Here is a 17261-nt window from a genome sequence, read left to right as displayed (position 1 = left end):
CCTGGCCTGGGAAGAGGGTACCCACACCCACGCCACAGCACCCATCTTCACCATTCCAAAACCCAGGCACCCGGTGCTGCTCCATCGTGGAACACAGACCTCTGTTTGGGCCTCAAAACTGCGTGTCTATACATATTCAGCTTCACTAGCACATGAAATGGAAATTTGGGGAAAAATTAAAATCTCTCATTTGTTTAAACTCTCATAAAAGAAGGTAGTTATTTATAGATTTTTATGAATAACCAGAAATTCTCACAAAGCACTTTGTGTTTTGATGAGGAAGAGAAAGGTGGGAAGAATAATTAGCATTTATTTAGTACCTACTATATGCCACCTCCCCACTGGTGGGCAGCGACAGCCCATTTCCCACCCTAGCTCCCTCCCAGTTCTAGGCCACTCCGAGTGAGCACGGGACAGCTCTTTTCCCAGAGTCACACCCTGTCCCTTCTGGACCCAGGGATGGAGGTGCAGCCCTGGCAGCCTTTGCCTTCTGACTGCCTTCTGAATCCTGAGTCGAGCCCAGCCTTCCCGCCTTTCGAGGGGCGGGACAAGCGGTCCCAAGACTGATGTAACCGGCACCAGACATTGCCACGATACCCTAAGAGACCACCAAATAAGGAATGCCCTGAGCCCTCCCAGATTCACCACACCCCTTTCCCTTCTTCCCCTATAAAATCTTGCCCAACCCTCGCCCGGGTGCGACTTCTCTGGCCCGTTTCTCTCGGACCAGTGAACCTCGCCCGGAAGCTTCCCCTAATAAAGCTCACTTGAAGCTTTCCTCTGTTTCGCGATGCCGTTTGTTAAGATCCGACCTTACATTTGGCGCCGAAACCCGGGAGGGGTACCAAGCCCCGCGGGCCGCTCCTCCCCTCCCCCAGGAGACAACTAGGGAACCTCTACTCATCCACCCGATCTGGCAGAAAACGGGGTAAGTCCCCCTCCCTTGTTCCCTCCGAACCCCAGAGTCCCTACCCACCGGACTCCCTGGCTCTAATCGCGGCCGCGTCAGGGACTCCTCCGTCCGCTCTCCGGGCCTCGGGCAACTGTGGAGACGTCCCTGTGGAGACGTCCCAATCGCCTGACCGCTCTCCGACCTGCCGTGAATTGGAGACTGAGACCAGGGACGCCTCTCTCCCTCTCCATTCACTCAGGGACAGACTGGGGGTCATGGGAACCTCACAATCGAAACCAGATTCTAAGACGCCCCTGGGGTGTCTCCTAGCCAATTTTACAGCCCTCGGTTTCTCCCAAGATCTCCGTGCCAACAGCTTATTTTCTATTCCACTGTGGCCTGGCCACAATATCCTCTAGACAATCAAAATGGCCTCCTGAAGGGACTTTCGATTTTAACATCCTCCGTGATCCATATAATTACTGCCGCAGGGCGGGCAAATGGTCCGAGGTCCCCTATGTTCAGGCCTTCTGGTATTTACGCTCCCGCCCTTGCCTCCGCGTCCATTGTTCCACTTCCCAGATCCTTCTTGCCAAACAGACATCTCCTACATCCAAGCCCCTAATTTCCTTTGACGATGACCCCCCTCCGCTAGCCGACCCACCCGAATCTCTCGCCTCTCCCCCCTCCAGAGCTCCTCTCCAGCCTCCACCCAACCCTGAAGCGGTCCCTCCTCCTCCCGAACCCGCTCTGGCCCATCCAACCGGTCCCCCGCCTCCCTCAACGGTTTCTCCTCCCACGCCCCTTGCTTCGCCAATTAGTGCACATACACGCTCTCACGACTCCCAAGATCCAAATCTCCTCTGCCCTCTGAGGGAGGTAGCAGGAGCGGAAGGATGAGTTAGAGTTCATGTTCCCTTTTCCCTCCAAGATCTCTCTCAAACAGAAAAGCGATTCGGCTCCTTTTCTGCCGACTCTTCCCGCTACATCAAAGAATTTCGCTACCTCTCTCAAGCTTACGATCTAACCTGGCACGATATCTTTGTGATCCTATCTTCTACTCTGACCCCTGACGAGAGGGAAAGAATTCAAACTGCTGCCCGAAACCATGCAGATCAGGTTCACCTTACCGACAACTCCATGCCTGTCGGAGCGACTGCTGTACCTGGCACCGATCCAGGCTGGACTTATCAGGATGGCCAAGATGGCCGTCGTAAACGCGACCTCATGATCCAATGCCTCCTGGCTGGCATGCAGGCTGCCGCTCATAAGGTAGTCAATTTTGAAAAACTAAAAGAGATCACCCAAGAACCTAACGAAAATCCAGCTATCCTTCTCAATCGCCTTGCAGAGGCCTTAACTCTCTACACCCGGCTGGATCCCGACACCCCGGCAGGGGTAGCGGTCCTAGCCACCCATTTTATCACCCAATCAGCCCCGGACATCCGAAAGAAATTAAAACGGGAAGAAGACGGCCCTCAAACCCCTATTCGAGATCTGGTAAAGATGGCCTTTAAAGTCTACAATGGCTGTGAGGATTTGGCAGAATCCAGCCGAGAGGCTCGGATGCACCAGGAGGTGGTCCTCCAAACCTAAGCTCTTGTAGCCGCCCTAAGGCCGGCCATCTCCCATGGATCACAGCATCCACGGGGTCCGCAAAAGGCAACCCCGCCGGGGGCCTGCTTCAAATGCGGAAAAGAAGGCCACTGGGCTCGCCAATGTCCCAATCCCCGACCTCCTTCTAAGCCCTGTCCCAGCTGCGGGCTAACGGGCCACTGGAAGAGTGACTGCCCTACGACTGGCCCTCCCTCAGCATCTCCACGCGGAGGGCAGGCCGACCCAATGGCATTACCACTCGAACTGCTGGGATTGGCTGACAACTGATGGCGCCCGGACTTGAAGACCCCCATCACCCTCACCGAGCCCAGGGTAACGCTACAGGTAGCGGGTAAGTCCATTTCATTTCTGGTGGACACGGGGGCTACCTATTCGGTCCTGCCTACTTATTCCGGGCCAGTTTCTCCTTCCCAGATCTCGGTCATGGGTATTGATGACAAACCATCCTTCCCACTCCAGACCGGTCCACTCCCATGTCATATCGAAGGACTCCCTTTTACTCATTCCTTCTTAGTCATACCATCCTGCCCAGTTCCCTTGCTAGGTCGAGATGTCCTTTTCCACTTAGGGGCCTCCCTCCAGCTGGTTAGACTTGACCCTAAGGTGCCCTCCTCCCAACTCCTGCTTCCTCTTCTCGGCCTGTCTCTAGAACCCTCCCCCTCCTATCCCCCTCTTCCAATCACACCGAACCCAATCAATCCCCAAGTCTGGGATACTTCTAAGCCCATAATAGCAACACACCATTCCCCCGTCCTCATCCGCCTAAAGGACCCCTCCAAATTTCCATCAAGGCCCCAATTTCCCATCTCTGAGACTCACCTTAGGGGCCTACAACCTATTATCACCAGACTCCTAAACCAGGGACTCCTTATCCCCACTGACTCTCCCTGCAACACCCCCACCCTGCCTGTCCGCAAGGCCTCTGGGGATTATCGCCTGGTCCAGGACCTCCGACTAATCAATGAGACCATAATTCCTCTCCACCCAGTAGTACAAAACCCATACACCTTGCTCTCCCATATCCCCCCATCCACAACCCACTTTACGGTTCTGGATCTCAAAGATGCCTTTTTCACTATCCCCCTACATCCCGACTCCTATTTCCTCTTCACCTTTACCTGGACGGATCTGGATACTCATACTTCCAGTCAGCTCACCTGGACAGTTCTTCCCCAGGGCTTCCGCGACAGTCCTCACCTCTTCGGTCAGGCACTGGCACGGGACCTCACTTCCTGCTCCCTTACCCCCAGCACACTCCTTCAATATGTAGATGACCTCCTCCTTTGTAGCCCATCTCTCAGCCTCTCAAGACAACATACTGCAGATCTCCTCAGTTACCTTGGCTCTCGCGGTTATCAGGTCTCCCCAGCCAAGGCTCAGTTATCTGTATCTTCTGTAACCTACCTGGGGCTCTACCTTACCCCAACCACAAAAGATCTAACAGCCGATCGCACCCGGATTATCCGTGAACTCCAGCCTCCGGAAACAGCGGAACAGATTCTCTCCTTTTTGGGCCTTATAGGATTTTTCCGACACTGGATCCCTAACTTTGCTCTCCTCGCTAAACCCTTATATCTAGCCGCTAAAGAAACCCCTCGGGCCTCCCTGGTGGCGCAAGTGGTTGAGAGTCCGCCTGCCGATGCAGGGGATACGGGTTCGTGCCCCAGTCTGGGAGGATCCCATATGCCGCGGAGCGGCTGGGCCCGTGAGCCATGGCCGCTGAGCCTGCGCGTCCGGAGCCTGCGCGTCCGGAGCCTGTGCTCCGCAACGGGGGAGGCCACAACAGTGAGAGGCCCGCATACCGCAAAAAAAAAAAAAAAAAGAAACCCCTCAAGGACTCCTCACCTCTCCTTCCGCTGTTCGACAGGCCTTTCTCACCCTCCGTAATGCTCTGATATCTTCTCCTCCCCTTTCTCTGCCCAACCCAAACCGACCTTTTCACCTTTTTGTGGATGAACGGGCGGGAATAGCCACTGGACTCCTTGCCCAGCCTGTAGGGCCTTGCTACCGCCCCGTGGCTTACCTCTCCAAACAGCTAGACCCAACCATTCGGGGATGGCAACCATGCCTTCAGGCCCTAGCAGCAGCAGCCGAACTGACCAAACAAACACTCAAACTGACTCTGGCCCACCCACTAACCGTGTTTTCCTCCCACCGGCTGGTCGACCTCCTAAGCCACAAGTCTCTCTCTCCCTCCTGGGCCCCTCCCGCATCCAGGAGTTCCACCTACTATTCCCCATATTCCTTGATTCAAAAATCTACAGCAGCCAGCCAAATCTAGCTGATACTGGGTTTCTTTGCAACTCATCCCTCACGGTAAACACATCAATTGAAGCACCACCAGGCATGTTTTTGTGGTGCAATGGTTCCCTCACAAAAGAGATCAATTCTTCCTCCCCCTTCCCATGTATCCCCGTTACTCTCGTCCCACAACTCACACTGTATAGCCAAGCCGAATTTTTCTCGCTAAGCACGCCGCCCTTTACCCAACAGAAAAGAGCTATCTTTCCTCCTCTAGTCGCAGGCATCTCTCTCGCCTCCTCCCTGGTCGCTGCAGGCCTCGGCGGGGAACTCTAACACATAGTGTTTCAACATCCCGTGACTTAGAACATAAACTCCAGCTAGCCATTGAAGCCTCCGCTGCCTCCATCTCCTCTCTCCAGTGCCAAATCACCTCCATAGCCCGAGTTGCTCTCCAGAATCGACGAGCCCTGGATCTCCTGACGGCCGACAAAGGAGGTACCCGCCTCTTCCTACAGGAGGAATGCTTCTGTAAACGCCCTCCATCGCTTAACAGAAGAACTCCAACGCAAACACCAACAGTCCGCCTCCCCAGTTTCCGATTGGTGGCGATCCACCCTCTATACCTGGCTAACATCAATCTTAGGCCCCTTAATTCTCATCTGTATCTTGCTCATGTTTGCCCCCTGTTTTCTTAGGTTCCTTCGGAGGCGCATGGAGGAAGTCTCTCGGGTGGCCACAAACCAAATGCTCCTCGGTCCTTACACCTTGCTTCCTACAGAACCCCCCACTGGTCTCCCCTAAGCCTCGGACCTCTGGTCGCCCGACTCTCCTTTCGACGCCCCCATTCAGCATGAAGTAGCCAGAGATCAGAACGCCGCCCCATTACACCAAAGATTTCGGGATGTTAGGCCAACTGTCCCGAGGCAGAGAACGCAATCAGATTCACAGGTTGCATCAGACCGAAACTCTCCGGACCACCCAGTTCCAGAAACTGACCTGGAGACATTCCGGACCACCCAGTTCCAGGAACTGACCTGGGGGCTTTCCACCCGGCCCAGCCTTCCCACCTTTCGAGGGGCGGGACTAGCTGTCCCAAGACTGATGTAACCAGCACCAGATATTGCCACGCTACCCGACTATAAAATCTTGCCCAACCCTCGCCCGGGTGCGACTTCTCTGGCCCCTTTCTCTCGGATCAGTGGACCTCGCCCGGGAGCGCCCCCTAATAAAGCTCACTTGAAGCTTTCCTCTGTTTCGCAATGCCGTTTTTAAAGATCTGACCTTACAATCCTGACACACAATGCGATGGTCCCTTCCTTCCTACCTTCCCTCTACCGACAGCCTCGCGGAGAGCAGAGAAGGGATGGGATGCTCCTAGAGGCAATTTAGAAAGGACATGGGTGCCAAGGAATTCGGCAATGGAGGCTGTGCACGCAGAGAAAGACAGAGCCTGGTGAGGGTTCGTCAGTGCAGTGGGTCCCCATTGAACTCAGTTCAGTAAACACACAGAGCCCTGCTGTGTACACTACATGTACACGGGGCCAGGCACTAAGGATGTAACTCAGAGAAGGCCCTGCCCTGCAGCACCCAGGGCACACTACCCCGGCAGGCTGAGCCAGGACAGTGGTGAGCTAGTAAATGCCTAACAACCAGTTCTCTGGGTTTGTAGTGTTTGCAGATTTCCGTGGTCTAAATCCTCCACTGTGGCGGTTCTAAGCCTTGAACACAAAGTGCCTGAAAGCAGAATTAGGCCGGCCTGAGATCGGTTCTCGGCCTCACCATCACCAGGGCTTCTCATCACCTGTCGCAGGTCCCCACCCGTACCACGGTGTCTTGGCCCTGAGCCCACAGGTTGCCTGGCCTGGGTTTGGCCCCTGGGAAAGTAGGCACTGGGCCCCGGAGCCTTCCCACCAGCCTTTACCTTGTCCCTGACAGGTCGGCCATGGCCACTGTGTAGAGAGGAATCAGAGGGGAGTCAGCCACAAGAGCACCCTCTTGAGGTGCCCCCTCCCCCTGGTTTCTGCCACCACTAGCCACCCCTTCCAGGCCTTTTCCTGTTCTGCCATGGCTTTTCCTTACCTCCTCATTGTCAGAAGGGACTCTTCCCCAGCACGTGGAGCCCAAAGCCCACCCTCTCCCTCCCCGGCTCCCCGGCCCCGCCCCCACACAGTGCTTGGCAGCTGTCTTCTTCCTGGCCTCTCCTCCCCTCACCCCTGCGGCCCTGCTGCCAACCCCCTGCTTGTCCCAGAGGAGGCTTCCATAGACACTTCCTGAATGCTGCTCCAGGAAGACCGTAGCTCTGTCAGCTCTCTGGTGGCTGTCACAAACTGCTATCTTTGGGAAAGGGTGAATCGTCCCCCTCAGCCTCCCTTCCTGGCTCTCCCGTCCCAGCCCCAAGACATCCAGGCATCAGCTGCTCCACCTCCAGACAGCTCAGAGCCCGGCCCCCATCTACCCGGCAACCTGGGGCACTGAGGCTTCCTGGCCCCTGGGTGGGACACTGATCTGGGCCCCCAGCCCCCAGGCTCCAAGGTGCCAGCCCTGCAGGGGAGTTGCTTAATGACCTTGTGAGCAGTAATTACACCCCAGGACCCACTCTTAATAACCACGTATTCTCCCTGTCAATGTGCCTTAATTGAAAATGAGTAGGCGATAAAAGTTGCTGTGAAGTTGGCTGGCAAGCCCTTAACGTAATATTAATTGTAGTAATTAGTAGTCACTTTGTGTTGGAGGCATCTATAAATAGGGGCTCCATTAGTTTAGCAAAAGATTGTGATTTAAAATGCAAATAAAAACCCAATTAGACAGATAAATCACTCGTCTTTCCCAGCAAATTATCATTTTGTGGGAAGGTGGGGACAGCAGCCACTTTGAGGATGCACTGGTCAGCTCAGGGACTCTCGATTCTTACACCACCTGAGCAATGCATCTGGGAGACTCTCCCTTTAAACAGGTTTGCCGCAGGCTCCCTCAGGACGCCATCACTCTTGGGGCCCTCCCACAGATTCTATTGTTGTGACTGGTGGTTGGGCCCCCAAGTAGCTCCTCCCCCATCTGCCGATTGGGTCCCTCTGACAACATGGCGTACTTTTTAAAGGAACAGTGGCACAGTGTGCCTCTAGGCGCTCGGAGAATGGGCTGGGTGTGGGAGGGGTCCCGGCTTTGAATGCAGCTCCTCACAGTCCAGAGTGAACCCACTGGTGACGTGTGTTGTCCTGTGACACAAGAGTTAAAAAACAGTCGCACAACATTGTTCTGGGGGTGGACAACTTACTCTCCACTTCCTACTCCCTTCCACAAAAAATACCTGTGGCAGTTGTTGGAGTCACACACACACACACACACACACACACACACACACACAACATACACAACATAGAGTATTTCTCACAGGCTTTGGGTAAACGCTGGGGGTGGAAACGGCTGGAAGTAGTAGGTGGCAGCTGAGGAGGTGTTAAGAGGGCTCAGCCTTACAGCCTGCGGAGATTATCAATAGTTCTGCTTTCACTTGATTATCGCTGGTTCCCAACCTCTTCTCCCAGGCTAGTGTTTCCAGTCTCACAGTTAGGGAGACCGTTGAGATGTGCCTGGGGACACAGGTGCTGGTTCTTCCCTCTCAGGTCACTGGAGCTGCCAGAGACCTGATGTTCAAAGAAAACCCGATCTGAGTTCTTCCTGCCCCCACTTGCACCTGCCATCCCCCCCATTCCATCCTAGAGCCTCTCACTGCTTTATGGACTATTGCGGCTGGCTCTCCCACAGTATTTGCATTTTAATGAAAGCTAAAGCCATTATAAGATAAAGCAGCCATTCCCAAACCCAGGTAAAGACTGCAATTGTTCATTCTAACAGTTTTCTCTGTTATCCAAGACTTGAAGGGAATGTGGGCAATTTGAGAGTATTATCCTCTATTTTAATTTATCCTTTCTTTTATGGCACAGGACTTGCAACAGGTGGTGGTACTTGTGATTTTTAATGTCCTATTTGACAAAATAAAAATTGGCAACCATATGTGGATCCTCAAAATAGTTTTTGGAAATTTTGCCAGGATATCAAATCCAAACGTCTGGGAGCTGCTGAGCTAAAAGACTGAATCAGGGACTTGAGGCCAGATGAGTCAGCTGTGTGTGTGTGTGTGTGGTGGGGGGCGGTGAAATAGGGAAGTTTATCAGTAGAGATTTCCCTCTCTCTGCAATAGCCCAGGAAGACAGCTAGATCATGGATAAGAAACTAGGAGGAGGCCCAGGCACTGTCTCATCAGATCTCCTTATATCACAGATGAGGAAACAGGCCCAAGGAGGGAGGATGGGCCAAGCCACACGGTGAGTCAGTGGTCTAGGCTCTGGCCATCGCACACTGAGGGCACCTCCTACATTCCCCACATGCCCCTCATCCCAGGGTTGGCCCCTAAAACAAACGTCGGAGTAGATGTCATAGGATAGGTGGCATCTGCCTTGGCCTGCTCTCTAGTTCTTCCCTAGCAGGGACCATTTGTTTACTTCCAGAAAGTAGAAAACAGCCCTGCCTACTATCAGATCAAGAATTTCCCAAAGGCACAAAGACCCTGATCAGAAAGCACACAGACAAGGCCATTCGGGACAGCCTCTTAGAGGGGCAGTTCTCCTCCTCCAGGGACAGCTCTCCCCGCTACTTTAACCCTACTTTAACCCTCTTACCTCCCAGATAAAAACTAAGATCCCAGTCACTGGATAGCCCCACTTCTTGGCAGCACCGACCCTAGATTGGCCTCTGCTTCCCCAACCTCTCCTCCAAATCACTCAGCACAGACCCAGAGCCTCTAAGATGCCCCTCTCAGAATTTAACTTCCCAGATGCTCCGGGGAATCTGCTGGAGGTGTGTTCTCCTTTGCTGCAGCAAGCTAAATAGACCTAAATTTTTTATTACAGGTGTGTTCCTGGTGGTATTTGGTTGTTGGGCTTTGAACATCCCACAAATATTCAAACCACAGTGTTCCAAGCAACATGGCAGTGAAGAAAAGCAACGGAATCCAAAACAGTGTGGCTTAAGAATGACATGCGATCAATAGAATAAAATTGAGAGTCCAGAAATAAAATCATGTCTCCATGGTCAAGTGATTTCAGCAAGGGTAACAAGACCATTCAGTGGGGGGAAAGAATAGTTTTTTCAACAAATGGTGATGGGACAACTAGATAGCCACATGCAAAAGAACGAAGTTGGACCCTTACCCAACATCATGTACAAAAACGCGAAATGGATCAAAGAACTAAATGTAAGGGGACTTCCCTGGCGGTCCAGTGGTTAAGACTTTGACTTCCAATACAGGGGGTGCAGGTTCGATCCCTGATCAGGGAGCTAAGAGCCCACATGCCTCACGGCCAAAAAACCAAAACATAAAACAAAAGTAATATTGTAACAAATTCAATAAAGACTTTAAAAATGGTCCACATCAAAAAAATATATATATATAAGAGCTAAAACTATAAAATTCTTAGAAGGAAACATAGGGATAAATCTTCATAACATCAGATTTGCCAATGGATTCTTAGATATGACATCAAAAGCACAAGCAACAAAAGAAAAAATAAATTGGACTTCATGAAAATTAAAAACACGTGTACTTCAGAAGACACTATCAAGCAAGTGAAAAGACAAGCAATAGAATATGGGGAAATTTTTGCGAATCAGATATCCAAAAAGGGACTTGTATCTAGAATAAAGAACCCTTACAACTCAATAATAAAAAGACAAATAACCCAATTTAAAAATGGACAACAGATCTGAATAGATATTTTTCCAAGGAAGATATACAAATAGCCAATGAACACATGAAAAGGTGCTTGACATCCTTAGTATTTAGGAAATGCAAATCAAAACCACAGTGAGGTACCACTTCACACCCACTAGAAGGGCTATCATCTAAAAATCAGATAACAAGTGTTGGTGAGGATATGGAGAGAGGTAAACCCTCAGACACTTGTGTTGGGAATGTGAAATGGTACAGCCACTTTGGAAAGCAGTCGGGCATTAAAAGCTAAACAGAGTTGTCATATGACCCAGCAATTCCACACCTAAGTATATACCTAAGAGAAATGAAAACATGTCCACATAAAAACTTGCACATGAATATTTATAGCAGCATTACTTACAATAGCCAAAATGTGGAAACAACTCAAATGTCTGATGAATGGATAAAATGTGGTATATCCATACAATGGAATCTCATTCAGCCATAAAAAGGAATGAAGTACTATTACATGGTACAACATGGATGAACCTTAAAAACACCATGCTGGGGCCTCCCTGGTGGCGCAAGTGGTTGAGAGTCCGCCTGCCGATGCAGGGGATACGGGTTCGTGCCCCGGTCTGGGAGGATCCCATATGCCGCGGAGCGGCTGGGCCCGTGAGCCATGGCCGCTGAGCCATGGCCGCTGAGCCATGGCCGCTGAGCCTGCGCGTCCGGAGCCTGCGCGTCCGGAGCCTGTGCTCCGCAACGGGGGAGGCCACAACAGTGAGAGGCCCGCATACCGCAAAAAAAAAAAAAAAAAAAAAAAAAACAAACAAAAAAAAACACCATGCTAAGTGAGGGAAGTCAAACACAAAAGACCACATATTGTGATTCATCTATATGAAATGTCCAGAGTAGGGAAATCTATAAAGACAAAGTAGATTAGTGGTTGCTAGGGGGGAGTGGAGGGTTGGGGGCTGTTAACTAAGGGGTATGGGGATTCTTCATGATGTGATGAAAATGTTCTAAAATTGACTGGTGTTGGTTGAACTTATCTGTGAATATACTAATTCAATATACTACTAATGAATTGTACACTTTAAGTGGGTAGATTGTATGGTACGTAAATTATGGCTCAAAACAGTTTAAAACAAAATAGACCCAGCCCTTCCTCATGGAGGTTCCATTCTAGAAGAAATCTGCATGAAACAGAGGACCCCATAAACATATAGTTTCCACCTGACACAGGGTTATGACGGAAAAGCAGAGCGGGCCGTGAGACAAGGCAAGGATGGCTGAAGAACAGGTGTCAGCGAAGGCTGCTCTGGGGAAGTGACTTTTTAAAATATCTTTTTTATTTTACAGCTTTACTGAGTTATATTTTAGGTATCATAAAATTCACCCATTTCAAATTTACCATTCAATGATATTTAGTAAATTTATGTGTCGTGCAACCATCACTATAATCCAGTTTTGGAACACTTTCGTCCCCCCAATAAGATTCTTTAATCCTATATACAGTTAGTCCTGTTCCTGGCAACCACTAATCTACTTTCTGTTCCTTTAGATTTGCCTTTTCTGGAAATTTTATATAAATGGAATCACAATGTATGATCTCATATGTCTGGCTTGTTTCACTTAGCATGTTTTGAAGGTCCATGTTGGAGCACGGACCAGTAGTTCATGCATTTTCATTGCTGAATAATACTCGATTGTACGGACAGACCCTATTTTGTTCATTCATTCCCCAGGGGATGGACAATTATGTTGCTTCCAATTTGGGACTAGTATGAGTGAAGCTGCTATAAACACTTCACAGCTAGTCTTTGTGTGCACGTGTGTTTCCTTTTCTCCGGTAGATTCCTAGAAGTGGAATTGTTGGATCATGTGGTACATGTAACTTTTTTAAAAACTGCCATGCTGTTTTCCAAAGTCTCACCATTGTACATTCTGTAAGGAAGTGACATTGAAGCTGAGACCTCACAGGTGAGAGGGAGCTGGCCCTGCAAGGAGCTGGGGAGAGCATTGCCGCAGAGCAAACGGGGCACGGCAGCACATATGAAGGACTGAGGAGATAAAAATTTACCGGGACAGAGCAGCTGGATTACAAGAGGCCAGTGGAGGCAGAAGGAGAGGATGCTAAGAGGGTGGAGGGGCGGTTTGGTGACGGGATTGGGGGGTGGGGTGGGGGGAGGGTGAGATGGAGCAGTCTAGCATGTCTCCAGGTGTCTGGCTTGGGCTGAACACACAGGAAAGGACTGAAGGCTGGGATGTGCAGCAGGGCACGTACCCATCCAGAATAACTTAACATTTCCCAACCTTGCTTGCAGTTGGATGTGGTCATACAACTAAGTCTTGCTAATGGGGGTATAAGTGGGTGTCATTTGCAAGTGTCTATAGGGAAGGAGGTGTGGCCATCATCATTTCTCCTTCCTGACAGTTGGAATGTAGCTGTAGTGTCTGGAGCTCCAGCAGCAACTTTGGATCATGAGGTGGGGGAGACCTTGGGAATGGAAGCCACACACAATGGAGCAATAAGATAGAAGAAGCCTGGAAGTACCTACCTTGCCCAACTCCAGGGGGCACCCTTTATGTTATATTCTATGGTGAATAGAATACAGAATACAGTGTGAAAGGCACCCCCCAGAGTTTGCAGAGCAGCAGCCCTGGAGCTTGGGCTGCTGATACCACCAGAGTGCCATGTCAGCCTCACCTGCCTGCCTCTGAGCATCACGTAAATAAGAGAGAAACAGACTCCACTGTGAGCAACTGCTATTTGGGGATTATCTGCTCTCTGCAGCTGGATCTACCCCTAACACCCCAGGTCTAAAACCCAGTCCCATGGTCCTCCTTTCCTTTGTCCAGATTCATTTGTGCCCAGGATGAGCGACTGTTGAGTCCCTTGAGGAGAAGCCCCACTTTACCCCTGACAGTGGCCCCACAAGACAACCCACAGAAGTGGAATAGCCGGGATTCCCCAAAGTCCAGGATCTTCTACCTTAAGTCTCACCTGGGTTCATCTTGTGTTTGGTTATCTACTGCCAACCACCCAAAACTTAGTAGTTTCAAACTTCAGTTGATCTCTCATGGATTTTCTGGGCTCACCAGGCATTTCTAACTCAGGATCCCCCATGAGGTTGCAGTCAGGTAGTGGCTGGGGCAGAAGTCATCTGAAGGTGTGACCGGGCTGGACGTCCAAAATGCCTTCCTCACACAGCTGGCAGGTGGTGAAAGCTGGGAGCTCAGCTGGAGCTGTCAATGGGAGCCCCCACTGGGGCCTCTCACAGCATGGAGGTGGGATTCCAAGGAGTGTCCCAGGAGTGAGCACTCCAGGAGACCAGGCAGGAGAGGCAAGGCTTCTAGTGCTCCAGTCTTGGAAGTCGCATGGCATGGCTCCTGCCATGTGGTTTGGGCCAGCCCACGTTCAAGGGCAGGGGACTACGCAGAGTGCAAATACCGTCGTATTTGCACTCTATACTAATACTCTAATACCTGGAGGGAGGCTGGACCAGAGACACCGTTTGGGCCGCAGCAGCAGCATGAGTGCTAACCAAGAGCCTGGGAACAGAGGAGTTGTGTGTGCACTTGAGCATGCGTGGGGTGTGTGTGTGTGTGTGTGTGTGTGTGTGTGTGTGTGCGCGCGTGTGTGTGCAGTGTGGCAGGCGCAGTGTGTGGGGTGGGTATATGTGCCTGTACATGGTTGGGAGCTGGAGGTTGACAGAGGATAAGTGGGATTCAAGGGAGGGATGTGCCTTTCAATTAGCCTTCAGGGGTTGGATTCCCTTTTCCGCTGCCTCCCACTTTCTTCCTTTCATGCCTCAGCCACCTTCAGAGTTGCCCCGGCCGCTGTCAGGCAGCTCACCTCCCACCTCGCTCCCCGAAGTGAGGCGGGCAGGGCTCATGGAGGCCCCTGCCTCGCCAGCAGCCCCCAGAGGACATGACTCTTGTCACAGGAGGCCTCCGGGGAAGGTGTGAGGGTGCTGTCCACCTGCCTGGGCCCCGGGGTCTGATAGATGTCACTCAGCCCGAAGTCAGGAGTCCTGCGTTCCACTCCTGCCACGTGGCTGTGGGTACATCATTTGCATTCTCTGAGTCAAATAAAAGGACTGAATTAGAGCCCTAAGATTCCATCCAGAGTCCCAGGTGGCACGTGGCTACACTCAGCCTCTCTCTCTCATTCGTGCTCTCCCACTTTCTCAGGTGAAACCTGGAGGGGGCCGCAGAGGCAGGAAAGCACCTAAGCTCCAGAGATCATCTCAGGCAGCCCCCTGCCTGGGTGCCAGCGTCATATCTGTCTGAGCCAGAGGCCTTCATCTGTCAGGCAGGGCCCAGCGGCTGCAGGGGATGGAGCAGAGGGTAGTTAATCTTCCCTGGAATATTAATGGCCCCGTCAGGAGTGCTGGGGACGAGCTGAACAGCAGTCTGTCTGCCTTTATTAAGGAGGCAGATGCCAGCTGGAGCGCAGGGGCCCTGGGAGACAGAAGAGGAGAGAGCAGAGGCAGCCAGGGGAGCCAGGAGGGTGGAGCGGCAGGTGGACAGAGGAGGGGCTGCCCCACTGCCACCTGAGCCTCAGAGCCCCTCCCACCCCCAACCCCTCTCCTTACCCCACTCCCTCACCTCTTCTGTCTCCTCCTCCAGGAAGACTTCTGGCAGTCACACTTGGCTGGGACTCCCGGACCATCTCCATTTGGACTGTGCTTGTCACCCAGACGTGCTGCCCTCCCTGTAATTGTCTAGCCTGGGGGTTCCCAGGCCTGCCGCACACTAGAATCACCTAGAGACTTTTCGTGATCCTGATGTCCTACTCACACCTGGAGATCCTAATTTAAGTGGTCAGGAGAGGGCCTTGTTGTGGATGTTAATATGATGTTAGTTTCCCAGGTGTTTCCAATATGCACCCGGGGTTGGGAAGCCCTGCCCTACCGAGGGGAGCCCACTCACCTCTACCAGCACGGGCTGCTCCTACCCAGGGTGCTAACACTTATGTGTGTTCACCGAGGGCCAGGTACAGTTCTATGTGCTTTATACACTGACTGACCCCTCACAACGACCCAGCGACCCAACTGGTATGCTCCAGTTTATAGGGGGAAACTGAGGAACAGAGAGGTTAAGTAACTTGCCCAAGGTCACACAAACACAGGCACTGGGGCTCCAAAGCTGAGCTCTTAACCACTCTGCCTGGAGCCTACAATAGGGAACTAACTGATGAAGAGAAAGGCTCAAGATGCAGGTCCTTTGGGAGGAGACACAGGACCAAGAACTGGGTCTTTTTCTGGGAACAGATGCGACGAACTTGAGTTGGGTCCTGGGGAGCGGTGGGGTTCAGAGGGAGAGAGCAGGGGATGTGAAAACAAGCCCAGGCAAGCCTGATCAAAGGCCCAGGCAGGTCACAAAGAGCTTTCTTTCCACCAGTCACCTCGAGACCCTCTGAGGTCTGTTCCAATGCCCCCATTACTGATGGGGAAACCGAGCCTGGGAGTGGGGAGGGGCCAGGCCCACTTCAGGGCAAGTAGGGGTTGGGATGGGCCCGCATACAAGAATGTGCACAGCGCTTCCTCCCTGTCTGGGTGCATGTGTGCCCTGAGGTGTGGGGTGCGCAGGCGTTGGGGGGTGCATGTGTGCCCTGAGCCCACCTGGATGCCTGGCACGCCCGCCACCCCAGGCTCCCGAGGGCAGTGGGAGGCAGAGTGCTCCGACTGCATGGGCCATTGGTTCCCCTACGAATAAGCCAGCATGGGGAGAAAGCATCGTTTAGGCAGCGCTCACTCCACTTAATTATTTAAGCCGCCAGCCACCGGGACAGGGTTATGAAGCTGAAATTAACCATTGGCCCTGTGGCTGGAAGGAATACGTATTTTGCCTTTTTCCCCTCGCTTTTGCCTTTTTTGTTCACCAGATTGAATCAATTTATTAAAGTTGCTTACAATCAATTTCATCTGATTCCCCAACAGTGAAGAAGAGAAATGAGGCATTGGGGCCCCAGGGCCAAATTTCACTCATTCAAATGAACCCGTGCCAACCAGAGAGGGCCCAGCCAGCCTGTCACATGCCACCTGCCCCGCCCTCCACTGAGCTGTTCCAGCCCCCAATCTGAAGGCTGCCCAAAGGCCCCAGGAGATGGGGACACGCCCACACCCAGCTGCATCCTGAACCCTGGGGCCCCTCTCTCTGACCCCAAACATTTCGAATTGGAACCATATCCTGGCCCCACCTACTGCTCCAGAAGGTGTCACATCACCTACACTTCAGTAAGCTGTGCTTTCCAAGGCAGAACCCCACAGGACAGGGGTGAGACAGACACCTAACTCCCCCACTCCACCACTGTGCCTCGGGTGCTACCTTTGGAACCACAGGTCATCAGAACAATGACAATACTGGCTAACATCTACTGAGAGTTCCCCATATACCAGGTGCTATTGTATGAACTCACCTAATGACGTGGAGACACGGAGGCTGGAGAGGTTAAGTAGCTTCCCCAAGGTCACACAGGCAGCACGTGGTTTCGGCATGCATAATGGAAGTACCACCCAAAAGCTATTATCAAGCCCCCTTTCTCTTCCTTCCTTTATGTCTGGAAGGCTGAAAGGCTCACCTTCCCAGCCTCCCCTGCTGCTGGGAAGTAGCCTGCAACACAATTTTGGTCAATGAACAAGAGGTAAAAGTCTTTGGAGCATCTCTTTTCAAAGAAAAAGAAAAAGCCTAGCTAGAGGAGAACCCTTTGTCCCCCTTTCCCTGCTCCTCTCTGGTTGCCCCTTTTCCTTCTGGTTATTTAAGGGGGACACAGACGTGATGACCAGAGGT

The 17261-nt window shown here is 51.9% G+C and overlaps 1 protein-coding gene across 6 annotated transcripts; it reads left to right on the top strand.

Annotated features, from left to right (window-relative positions):
• The first annotated feature begins 711 nt into the window (after positions 1–711).
• Positions 712–5999, top strand: LOC132497594 (syncytin-1-like). 6 transcript variants are annotated; one of them, XR_009533617.1, is made up of 4 exons: positions 712–928; positions 2706–2840; positions 5117–5248; positions 5449–5999. XR_009533617.1 is itself a non-coding variant. In XM_060110891.1 (4 exons), the coding sequence occupies exons 2-4, from the start codon at positions 2776–2778 to the stop codon at positions 5610–5612; spliced, it is 411 nt and encodes a 136-aa protein (XP_059966874.1). In that variant the 5' UTR covers positions 712–928; positions 2706–2775; the 3' UTR covers positions 5613–5999. The 6 variants fall into 6 exon arrangements, 2 of the variants coding, with proteins under 2 accessions (XP_059966874.1, XP_059966875.1); XM_060110891.1 differs by having other exon boundaries at positions 5067–5248; XM_060110892.1 differs by having other exon boundaries at positions 2639–2840; positions 5067–5248.
• Positions 6000–17261: the final 11262 nt, after the last annotated feature.

This window comes from Mesoplodon densirostris, chromosome 10 (assembly GCF_025265405.1).
Source record: "Mesoplodon densirostris isolate mMesDen1 chromosome 10, mMesDen1 primary haplotype, whole genome shotgun sequence".
Classification (NCBI taxonomy): Eukaryota; Metazoa; Chordata; class Mammalia; order Artiodactyla; family Ziphiidae; genus Mesoplodon; species Mesoplodon densirostris.
The sequence above is the reverse complement of the archived record's forward strand: the minus strand, read 5'-3'. Positions and strand labels throughout refer to the sequence as shown.